This window comes from Phymastichus coffea, unplaced genomic scaffold, assembly GCF_024137745.1.
Source record: "Phymastichus coffea isolate CEN01 unplaced genomic scaffold, Cenicafe_Pcof_1.1 PCOF00117, whole genome shotgun sequence".
NCBI classification, from domain to species: Eukaryota; Metazoa; Arthropoda; class Insecta; order Hymenoptera; family Eulophidae; genus Phymastichus; species Phymastichus coffea.
Window position 1 is genome coordinate 284,837 of NW_026706928.1, and position 11,819 is coordinate 296,655.

Here is an 11,819-nt window from a genome sequence, read left to right on the forward strand (position 1 = left end):
GCCACTCAAAGCCTGTAAATTTGAAAATATGTTTTTTCTCATTGCAATGTTGCGCACATCACAATTTTACTGTCTGCAACTTGAGATAATTTACGAACCCAAACTGCATCATCAACGATCTCCCAGTGTCCGAGTGTTATTTCCCACTAGTTAGCTCCTGAAAAAATACCAAAATTACGAAATCGACGCAATAATCGGCAAACCACGCCCCGGATGAAAAAGAAAACAACAAGGATGAATGAACTTCGAACCAAGCGGCAAAAAGTCTTTCCAACGCATTGTGCTCGATCGCGGGGGAAGAGGGGAAGTGCGAAATCGATTATGATTCAGCGCGATTACGATCCTCGGCGACGCTGAAGTAACATCCCGCGGGAGACAATGGATCGGCACGAGGAAAGGAAAAAATGTCATCGACACGAGCGCAATGGAAAAATTAATTGCACAAAAAGCACATAATCGCGGCGAGGCGGCAGAGCCCAACATTGCGAAATTCCACGAGCGGCGAGTAATAACGCGAAAATCACGGCGCGTTGAAATCGCACGGGCCGATCTCTCTCGCGCTCGCTCCCTCGCTCTCTCGCCGCACAACTCCGCGCGCTCCGTCGCGGAGTACAACTGCAGTTCAGTTGCGAACTCGACTCCGGCCGGCGCGGATCGTCCCCGTTTTCTCCGTGGAAAATCTCTGTTTCCAATTTCGTCTCCGCGCTCGAACATTTTGGTGACAGTGAGGAGGTGGCGTTGATGATCTGTTGGCGCGACGGTTCGGAGGAGGACACGGATTTCCTTTTCTCTTTCGAGGTAACCATACCCACGCGCGCACTCGTCTTTCGATTCTCTTTCTTTCCCGGCGACGGTTTCACTTTTCTATTCCCCGCGGCACGAGAAGCGCGACCGGACGCGATTGTCCACTCTACCCTATCGAAATTTCATTGCAGCGATAAAAGCAACAGGCTTCCACGGCTCGGCGACGATATCTCCCGGCTGTTTTAGCGGCAACATTTTTTCGCTGAAATTTACGACGACCGCCCGTCGAAAATTAACGCGCGGTCTTAATTGCGACCGCCGCGCGCTGCGTTGCCATCGGGAGAGAGAGAAACGGAAGAAAGAAAGGAAGGCAAAGTAGCGACTTAGATTGTTCCAATGGGGCCTAAGGAGCGGAAAAGCGCTGCGATTATACAATCGAGGCATGTAATGGCCGCGTGGGCGAGAATCGCGAAGACCGCTCGCGCACTTGACCCCGATATAGAAATTTCGCTTGGTTATCTCGTTTCTTTCTTCGTCGTTTTTCTTTTTTCTCTTTTTCAATTCAATTTTTTTTTTGTTTTCGGGAGAAATCCCCTCGCACGTCGTCGTAGGCGCAGACGAGGATTCGCTTCTTGGTCGCTGCGCAGTTTCTAGTCCTCGATGCGACGCCGGTCGACGGAAAATGTGTTTTGTCTTTCGAGCCAGGGTCATTTTTGAAAAACGCGTGCGAAGAATCCATGTTCGATCCTTTGCAACTGAGACGGCCGAGCGCCTGAATCATACAAAGTATATAGCAACGTCCGATCTCCCACGGCACGTCCTGGCATTTTCCGAGATTCTATAAGCGAGAAGATAACAATCGTGAGAGTTATTCTTGTTGCCGCATTCCTCGAATTTTTTTTTCAATCCAACTTTTGCATAACCGAGAGAGAGAGAGAGAGAGAGAGAGAGAGAGAGAGAGAGAGAGAGAGAGAGAGAGAGAGAAATCACGCACGAAAAGCGAAACTGTAAATAGAACTGGAGCGCGAAGGGGGAGGCAAGAAAAAACGAGGCGTAAACACGGTTTGGAATGTATAATGCAGCCGCTGCTACGCCGACAATTGGGAAATGGAAAGCGAGTGAGCTATTCATCGACTGCAGGTGCGATTCGAGTGTCGCGCGGGCGCGCCTTGCTTTTCGGCGACGCCTCGGAAGAGAGGGTCGGATCCTCGCTTGCGCTGGATTAAGTCACAGGTAGGTGCGATCGGACATCTCTGTACGCGGCGAAAATTCTATTTGCCGAGGCGAGCAGCGCGGAAGGGGGCCACGAGCGAAAGTGCCACTGCGCGGGAGGAAAAGAGGAAGAAAGATGCGCCGCGCGAGCGATCAATTCCCGTCCCTCTCGTTCGAGAGAATCTCGGTACACGCATATACGCGCACGTGTCATCGCACCGAAGAGTGCTGCTCTGGCAAGGCACGCAATTATCCAGTTTATGCCGATTGTCCATAGTATGCGCGTATCTTTGTTGTCCAAGCTTCCTCTGCCTTCGGTCTTTCTCATGGGCTGCCGCTGCTGCTATCGTCGCGCAGCCAGAAGCTTCCAGACAATGACGATGAACGCGTATTTTTGACCCGATTCTCTCTCTCTCTCTCTCTCTCTCTCGACGAGGTTGTTCATACTTCTGCCCCACTACCCCTTGTGTTTCGCTCGCCTAGAATGACAAACGGCGTCCTTTGTGTTTTATTGACCTGCCAAGTTTATGCGTTTCGATGGATGAGTTTACAGTCCTGATTTTTCAGGTCAAGTTTGTTCGTTCACCTTAGACTGCCGTGAAGTTGCACACACGTTCGAGCGGGAGAAGGGAGAAGGATTTACAGATGAAAGCGTACTTTTGCGAAAAGCTCGCGTTATTTCGCAGCCGCGACACTCGAAATCGCGGCGCGCATCTTGCCGCGCGTCACCGCGTCGCACGGAATCGAGGACCACCGCTCGGCGTTCGACGGGAAGCAAAAGCCAAGCGGGACTCGCGACGCAGATCGTGCCGCCGGCACGGCCACTTTCGCGCGATCGCGCAACGGCACTCTCTCTCTCGCCAAAGACAATCGTTCAGTTTTTGCGGCTAGCAGTCGCGCAATCGAGAGCACCGACTTTTGCACCAACGAGACGCGTCATTGGAGTCGCGCAAGTGAAGCTGGCATATCCTATTCAACACGTACTCAATTGACGTTACTTTTTTTCTCTCTCCTACTCTCTCTCTCTCTCTCTCTCTCTCTCTCTCTCTCTCTCTCTCTCTCTCTCTCTCTCTCCTTATTTTTGCCCAAGGATAGACGCACGGAGATTACTTTTCATTTTCATTTCGCGGCGAATTGAAGCTTGGCAACGGCAACCGACATATCGATCGAAATACCCCTCATTATATTCCTTGCCGCGCAATTATCTCCTTTTCCAGCGAAAAGAGCACAAAGCTGAGGTATGTCGCAAATCCGCGGCGGGCCGCGATACACGATCGAAAGAAAAGCGCCGTAACTCGAGGCGGCCGGCCTTCGTTCGTGATTTTCCCGATCGTAAAGTAGGTTCGACGATCGCTCTCTCGTAGTCTGTCGCACGTTTGCGGCTACGATCGTCTGCGCGCCCCAAGATCAATGTTTGGTGCGAGGAGTCACCGTGCGAGCGTTCGGCTCTCTTGCTTTACTGATGGACGTCGAGCGGAAAGAATTCGACAACGACAAGTTCAGTTAGCGAAACACTTGATAATGTTTGGATGTTGGGTCACTCGTGCTTTTGCGCACGACCGCGGTTCAGTGCTCCTGAAAACAAATGTCGCATCTGATACACGACGACGACGACGACGACGACGACGACAAGTGTGACATGGTCAAACATCTGGGTATGTTTTTAGATCCATTTCAAGCGATGCTTCGTGTAAAGAAGCAGCACTCAGCAGTGTAACTAGCGCGTTAGTTATCCGTTCGTGACGGATTACAGCTTGTAAGGACTAACAAGTCTGGCTTCGCAAGAAGAACTTTCAGTTTTCGCGGGATCGCAATCCCAATCAAGTGGTTACGAGCAAAGGAGCAAGTGAACACGAGTCGACTTTCGAAACGTACAATGCATGCGAAGTCCTGTTTAGTTTAAGAAAGAAATGCGAAGAATAACCGTGAGATTGATTTTATATTTAACGGCCGGGATATATAAAAAGAGAATTGAAAATTTAGGTAAATAGACCGTGCGATGAATTACGAGTAATATTTTTTAGTCAAACAGCTTACGTGCAATTATGCAAAGTCATCAGCTTAAGACCACTCTTGGTCAATTTTTTTATTGGCTTTCCCAAGATAACTTCTGATAATTGTGTTGTGCGATGCTCATTACTTTTAACAACAAAGTTATACTGATTTTCAGCCTTGGTGAGAAATGCTTACCGCGCATTACGGATGTCATTGAGCGTAATCCACTTGACTGAAGAGAATTGCTCTTCTCAAATTAAAATCGGCATCCCGAGCAAAGTGTAACTCCGTGAAATAGTGTTCACGAATCGCCGAAACGTTAATACGTTGAAACGGAATTTTCAAGGCGCGATAATCAATCGCAAAATCAATAAACAGCATTGCGCGTTAGTTGAATTATTCGCGTGAAAGCCAAGTTGGTCAGACGGAAAAACGCGAGGCACGAGAAATTCGCTTCGTTCGTTTAGCGGGCAAATGAAAATGTTTGCGCGCTCGAGGCAGTAAAAAGGCGAGGATAATCCGGAAAAGAGGCTAGTCCAAGGTGCTTCCCGTCAATTATCACATCGCGATGCTGCGCCCAGATAAGGCGAAAATCGACATGTGTCACTCGCCGAGTAGAGATTTTACTGCAATACGCGCGTGTGTTGCAATAACTTACCGGTGCGCGCTCGCGTCAAAGAGCATACAACTTTTAATCTTCATTGTAAGTATCTTTTGTCCCGTTGACGTCAAAACAAGAGAAAAGAAAACAATGTGTCGGAGTCGAGTGAGATAATATAATTAATGACTTCGCGAGTAACATTACGGAGCGTTATTTCTGACAACCCTTCATATCTGTCACAAAAATTCCAACTATAGGCACGGAAGAAAAAGGAAAAAATATAACTGTTGTGTTTTTGTCTTCTCTTCGTTACGCTCGCGGACAAAATGATTTTTGTCGCAGCTCGTAAAGGTTAATTAGTCGATGCGCACAGACAGACGCAAAAATTAAAATAGGAGAAAAAGAAAATTAAGACTTTTCGATGGCACTCGCACTCGCGGCGGCAGTGTCACGGGCAATTACCGCGGTAGCTGCACGCATCGCTAGGTTCGCGCGGGAAGTTGCGTAACAAACGCGAGCCCGCGACACTTTATTATTTTCTTTGAGCCAAAGAAAAAAGAAGGAATGCAAGCTCCCGTTGCGCGCTTTTTTCCTTTTCACGGGTGCACGTGTCTGCCTGGAATTTTAATTAGCGCGCTTGGTACGTCTACGATAATTTTGCGACTAGCAAACTTTTCTAAAAGTATACACGCCAATCGTACATTAGTTTGAACAGCGGGAAAGAAACTGCCGTTACATTGCATTTCATTTCACGACGGGGATTTTCATTCTGTAAACTTGCCGGGTCATCCCGCATTTTCACTGGACATAATGTTGTATTTTTTGTAATTTAAATTATGACGCAATTTTGTTCTTTCTGGAACTCGACAATTTCGCCGTGACTCATAAAACGTAAGCATTAATCCACAGTTTCGCAGAAAAGACAATTTTCTTTTTCGTTTTTCCTAAAGATTCGTGCAATAGTTTAAAAATTATTTGAATATTAAATTAATCTTTGTAGAAGATTACTGACATTTTATACTTGATAATTTCCTCGCGTAATATTTTAAAACGAGAATTCATTTGTAGTTTTCTAAACAAATCAAATTTTTCTTTTATTGTTATAAGAATTTAAGAAATCACTTGAAGTATTAAATGTATTTTTTTTTATTAATAACGCACATTATGTTACTGAATTACCTCACACCAGCACTGATACCAAGCTTGTAAAATATTAAATTCCGCAGAAGTCCCATTTCTAGAAAGTAGTCAATGACGATGCCGCAACACTATTACGAAAACTTGACCATTCAAGCGATAATCTTTCAAAAAATCTTCCGACTACAGCGCAGAAGCATCGATGCCAATGCCAGTCATTGATAATGCCCCTGAAGCGAAAGCCTTCTTAGGAGAATCAAAATAAATGATTCCAGTCAGCGAAGAAAATCAATGCCGTTATGTCAACACAACCATTGAATCGGGGTCGTGACCTTTCGTTTCATCAGGGTAACTAATTGCCAATACACTAACACGAAAAATCGACGATCGACTGCGCAATTAATTGCGTGCCGATAATCCACAATAATTACCGACATTAAAATCCGAAGATAAGGAATGTTTATTCTCTCGCGCGGATGAAATGCTACGGACGACGCGGCGATGCGAGTGCGGGGGAGGATGCTCCGGCACTTTTGGCGCCGCGGCTCGCGAGCGTGCGATTCTCGCGAGGAAGCGCAAGTGATGACGTTCGGCATTGCACGCACGTTTGTCGGCACACTTCCGAAGAAAATGTTTCGGGCGAGCGCAACTGCGACAAATTGGCATTCGCCGTGCGTCGATAAGCGACCTACCGGGCCGCCGTTATCACGTTTGCTCTGGCGTCCTAGAACGCGATACGTCGGCCGAAGTTGAAAATCCAATACTATACCGAAATGTTAATATGCTGCGAGCGCGAGAGTCGCGATGAAGAGCCAATCATTTCTTTGTTTAATCGCATTACCAAGCTGCACACGTGTCTGCGTCACTCCGCAAATGTTGTCGGACGAATGACCTCTAAATAAATGTAACATTGTCAGGGAAGTACAAGAGCGACAGAAGGATGACCAGCCGGAGATAGTAGACGCACTCTCTCCTTCGACGTCTCCCCGTAAGAGTCGACGTGATCGTGTTGATTTCTGTTCGTTGCGCGACGAATTTCGGCGAAACGACGAGTGAACCAACGACGCCAAAATGATGCTGATCAAGAGCTTCTTCCGGAGGATCATCAAGGACTTCCGGCAGAAAAAGCTCATGCCGCTCAAACTCATTTTCTTCGTTCAAACGTCCAGTGAGTTTTTGGCATCTCAGCGACGAGCTTCTCCTTCGTTAACCTAATGTACCTTGTCTGCACTCAGCGCTTTACATACTTTATCCGTACCTGACGATCCACATGCGCGAGTTGGGCATCAGCGTCGAGGAAACGGCTATCATGAGTGCGATCACACCGTTTGTCGCCATTATAATGCCACCGGTTGCCGGACTAATTGCCGATCGGATTGGCAATTTCAAGGTAATTTTTCATTGCTATCAGAGAATTACGTTCCTTTCAAAGGATAAGACAACGTTTAAAATCTTTTGTAGCTGTATCTGTTACTGTAATTTTTACTAATCTACATTACTTTCACTTCTCGACTAATATTTAAATTCCATATTATTTACGATCGATGTTTTTAATTGGATGCATCATACATTTATCGAATTTTTCACAAAGCGCATACAAACGGATACCGATGTTCGCATGCTTTTATTATCAATAATTTGCAGTTATCTGTATTAATTGTGTTGCTTTTACACAGAAAGGCGACTGAACGGTAGATTAGCTATTCAAACGACGTCATTTTTTTTTTTTCATTCAGATCCTGCTTTCGTTATTTTCGGCGTTGGGCGGTGCTGCGGCATTGCTGCTGCTGCTGGTACCGGTAGGCCGAGCGAACATGCAGTATCCGGACAGTATCGTGCTCGCAACGGAGGATTGCGGTCCCGATGCTCATTTCATTTACGGACTCTATCAGAACCACCCTTGCGACACCAAATTGGAGGCGAAAACGGAATTGACGCTCAAGAGTTGCGGGTGAGTGACATGTTTTCAAGTGGATCGTACCCGTGTTGTCGATCTTTTTCTTTTCAATCTTGCCGAGGATTCTGCAAATACTCGACGAAGCTTTCAACAACCACGAGCTTTGCAAATACAACTGTATAATTAGCCACGATAAGTATTTACACGTGTCTTTGTTTTTAACAAGTTTTAACCATTCTTGTCTATAACTCAGTCATTCTGAGCAGCGAGCACAAAGCGTCACGTATACTTGGAGCAAACAGACTGGCTGTCAAAGCTTGTCATTTATAAAATTGAAACCCAAGACGATACGTTCTTCTTGAAGTTTCGTAAAGAAGAAAAAAATAAATAGAACGTAAGCGACTGGAGATCGATATTAAGCGTGCTAAATTTCGACTGCGACGGAAATTGCGAATTTTCCATATGAACAAATTGCGTTGCATCGTACGCGTAACCCGCTGCTTTAAATGAAAATTATTGAAATCGGGCCTTGCCATTTCGCTCGTTGATCTCGTAGCTAAGAGCAAATTGTTTCATTAAATATATCAAGCCTTTTCAGTGAATAACCACACTGAAAATCTGTTTATCAATAATTAGCGTTCCCTTAGGATTGCGATTTACGTCCACATCTGTCCGCACCGGCTAATGCCTAGAAAATAAAAAAAATTACGTGCACACTATAGATTGAGGTGAAAAACAAACTCGTGGATGCTAGCTGTTGTTAATTTTCTACAGGTATGCCTGTCCACTGGGTCCTCTAAATGCCAGTTACGTCAAGGACATCCTGTCGTCCCGCAGCTACAGGCTGAGCGTGCACAACGCGAAAACTCTAGCGAACGCCACCTACGACTACGCGATCTCCGAGAGCGACATGCCCGAAGTGAGCACTCGCCCCGAGCCGCGGAACCGATTCGGACGATAACGCGTGCGTTCTGTTCCCAGAAAGCGAAACTCGCTCCGGATCTGAAGGAGACTCGTCGGCTCGAGAACGTCGAGTACTACGAAATCGCGATACGGCAAATTGCCAGCGGCAGCCTGTTCTTTCCCGCGCAGAGGCCCCGGTTGTTCGGCCTCGAGTGCGGACTCGGCCGCAGCCGCGCCGCCTGCAGCCTCCGAGCCCGCGCGGACGAGGTGCCGCTCGAGCAGGCGCGACCAGTCAAGCTGAGAACGAGCCTGAAGACGATCGAGCCGACGCACGCGGACGCGGCCGAGCAGCGCCGTCGCTACCTGGCCGCGGACGTCGAGTGCTCGCCCGACGACGACGACGAGCGGGCGGAAACCGCCGGCGTGCAGGTCCAGCTGACCGACGGGGCCGCGAGTCTCGAGGGGTGCAGCAGGAGCTGCCTGTTCACCGCGCCCAGGAAGGCAGTCTGCAACAACATGAAGGTCGTGGTCGAGTACAACACCGTGCTGACCTTCTGGGCGTACCTCGCGATCCGCGTGTTCATAGGTAAATTGCCGGCCGCGGGGACGAGCTCGCGCCGATGACGCACCGTCGCGTTGCTTCGCAGGTATGATCAGCGGCACGGCCTTCGCGATGTTCGAGGGCGCCGTCATAGCCATCCTGCGCGAGCAGAAGGCCGACTACGGCCTGCAGCGGATCTACGGCAGCATCGGCGGCATGATATCCTCGCCGCTGTCCGGCATGCTCATCGACTACGCCAGCAGCGGCAAGGGATACGCCGACTTCAGGTGGGTTGCGCTCCGGGCACTCGCGGGCACTCGCGGGCACTCGCGGGCGCGCGACCACCGAGAGAGAAGCAAGTGAAACCGAGGGACTGGCTATGGTTGTTGCAGGCCGGCGTTCTACTTGTACGCCGCGTTGAAGATCTTCTCCGGCCTGCTGATGCTGATGATCAACCTGGAGTTCAAGGCGCCGGCGAGCAACGTGATGAGCGACGTGGTCACGGTTCTGAAGAACGTCGAGGTCGTGGCCCTGCTGACCGCCTGCTTCGTGCTCGGTGAGTGTGTCGACGCCGGCGCGGCTCACGCGACTCGCGGACTGACCGATCGTGCGCTTGGCAGGTACGGCTTGGGGATACATCGAGTCGTTCCTCTTCTGGCTGCTGGAAGACTTGGGAGCGTCGAGGTCGCTCATGGGGATAACCATCACGGTCGGCGGCATCGCCGGTGTCCCATTGCTGGTACTGTCGGGGCCGATTATCGACAAGATCGGCCACGCCAACGTTATCTTCATTGGCTTCATCTTTTACGCCATCAGGCTGTTGGGTGAGTCGTCTTTTTGTCAGAGATGTAACCACGTCATCGCTGCGTGAGGTTGATACTCGCCTCTCTCTTGCGAAGAGAACGCTCGTTGCGTTTTCATTTGGACGTCGTGGAATGCAGAGCATTCTTGTGTATCTCGTTATGCCGGTGATACAACAACGATCGAGCTTACGTTCGTCGAAAACGGATGGCTGTTATTTGCCATTGCTATAATCAACATTTATCAAGAATGCGCAATGGCAAGCGACAGGAGCTCGTTGCACGACATCGCGAAACAAATTAACGTTCGCGATCTTTTGTATGCGCATTTCAGGATACTCACTGATTTACGACCCCTGGCTGTGTCTGATCTTCGAGGCACTCGAATCGGTAACGTCGTCGTTGAGTTTCACAGCAGCCGTAACCTACGCCGCTAAACTGTCCACGACGACGACGGACAGCTCGATTCAAGGTCTCCTTGGTGGACTGTACTATGGCGTTGGTGAGCGACCGCAGCGAGGAGTTGCCGCGCGAGATGTTTGACAGCGCCGAAATACGTGTGTTTGTGCGAAACAGGAAAGGGATCGGGCAGCTTGATCGGCGGCTACCTGATGAAGGCGTTCGGCACGCGACCCACCTACCAAATTTTCTCGGGCGCGACGCTCCTGACCGGACTGGTTTACCTGTGCTTCAACGTCTTCTACCTGTCGAAGCGACCGCAGGTCGAGGGCAACGACATCGTGAAGAAGAAGCCAAAGGGCCCCAAGCAGAACGGCAGCCTGGCTCCGAGTATCGAAGACAGCAAGCAGAAGAAGGAGAAGGAGATCGAGAGCGTGCCGTACATCGTCGACGACATCGAAGCGGTGAACAACGCCAAGAACCTGGACATCGTCGAGAGCGTCGCCGAGGAGGCGGCGCTGAGCGACGACTGCGAGAGAAGCCAGAGGCACGGCGGCTCGGTCAACCCGGCCTTCGAGGCCGATGAGGATGTACGGAGAGGCGAGAAGTGAGGCCTCGCGCGCGGCGAGGTTGTGCGGCACACTCTTACCGTAGGCGACTCTGTGAGCGAGACAGCTGTGTATCGCGATATTCTCTCATTATTTTGTGATCGAGGCAAGGCTTGTGCGTAAACGTGTACGCGCTGTACGCGAACCGTTGGTCACCAGTTGTTTGTGATACGGACGCCGGCGAGCAGCTCGAGCAATAATCTAAGGCTTGTATTTTTTTCAATCACATTTCTTTTTGTAGGCGAATCCAGCGACGTCGGGAATGATTATATTCTTCGAGTGGAAAAAATAAACGAAAACGCGATTTTTCATTCAGAGAATTTTCAACGTAAGCGATAGATTTCTCGTTTTTTTTTTCTTTTTTTTTTTTTTTGTTGCTGGCGTCATTGATTTTCCTCGAAAAATTGTCTATACAGAGGAGCAAATATCGTAGAGAAGACCGTTTCGGTCTCGACGATCCGCGCATAAACTTGAAAGTTTAGGTGACGCTAAGTCTTTTTAAGTTGTATATCTTGCTAGCGATAAGGTAAAAATTGTTGACAGTTTATAGTTGCGTACATATATAGGAACCAAGTTGTTATGCAGTTTTACGACAGCGTACAAATTCAAATAGCTAAATGGACAATGGCAATGTGAGAACTGTGATTTTTCTTAAATAACGGAGATCGGCGATGTGCGTTGTCACGCGATCGGTGCACGAGAAGCGAAAAAAAAGCAACACAAGCAACACAGTTCGTTCCTGAACTCACGTACAGACGGACGGAGAAAATAAAGAGGTTCTTTTTTTTTTTACGTATGTTAATTTGTTTATAAACGTCGAAGCATCGATCATCGGCCATGTTACGCGTGACAAGCGAGTATTACTATTGACGCAGATGATGTGTATTTATTGATTCTATCGTGCTCTGTGTTTGTCAAATAAAATGAATTCGATGACGATTTCTTCTTTTCCGAGCGCGACGAGCAGCTGCATTGCTTCGGT

At 48.7% G+C, this 11,819-nt stretch overlaps 1 protein-coding gene across 1 annotated transcript; it reads left to right on the forward strand.

The window, feature by feature from the left end:
• The first annotated feature begins 639 nt into the window (after nt 1-639).
• LOC131670884 (uncharacterized) lies at nt 640-11,801 on the forward strand. The gene is made up of 11 exons (XM_058946861.1): nt 640-798; nt 6,607-6,857; nt 6,925-7,079; nt 7,426-7,640; nt 8,361-8,505; nt 8,568-9,075; nt 9,137-9,317; nt 9,423-9,586; nt 9,651-9,854; nt 10,165-10,332; nt 10,407-11,801. Exons 2-11 carry the CDS (start codon nt 6,761-6,763, stop codon nt 10,838-10,840), a joined length of 2,271 nt encoding a protein of 756 aa, XP_058802844.1. The 5' UTR covers nt 640-798; nt 6,607-6,760; the 3' UTR covers nt 10,841-11,801.
• The last annotated feature ends 18 nt before the right edge of the window (nt 11,802-11,819 follow it).

Excerpts from the sequence above, each read along its gene's own strand:
- LOC131670884 (XM_058946861.1), top strand. The coding sequence starts at position 6,761 with ATGATGCTGATCAAGAGCTTCTTCCGGAGGATCATCAAGGACTTCCGG. Across the intron at positions 7,080-7,425 it reads ATCGGATTGGCAATTTCAAG|ATCCTGCTTTCGTTATTTTC; the intron begins GTAATTTTTCAT and ends TTTTTCATTCAG. Across the intron at positions 8,506-8,567 it reads CCGAGAGCGACATGCCCGAA|AAAGCGAAACTCGCTCCGGA; the intron begins GTGAGCACTCGC and ends TTCTGTTCCCAG.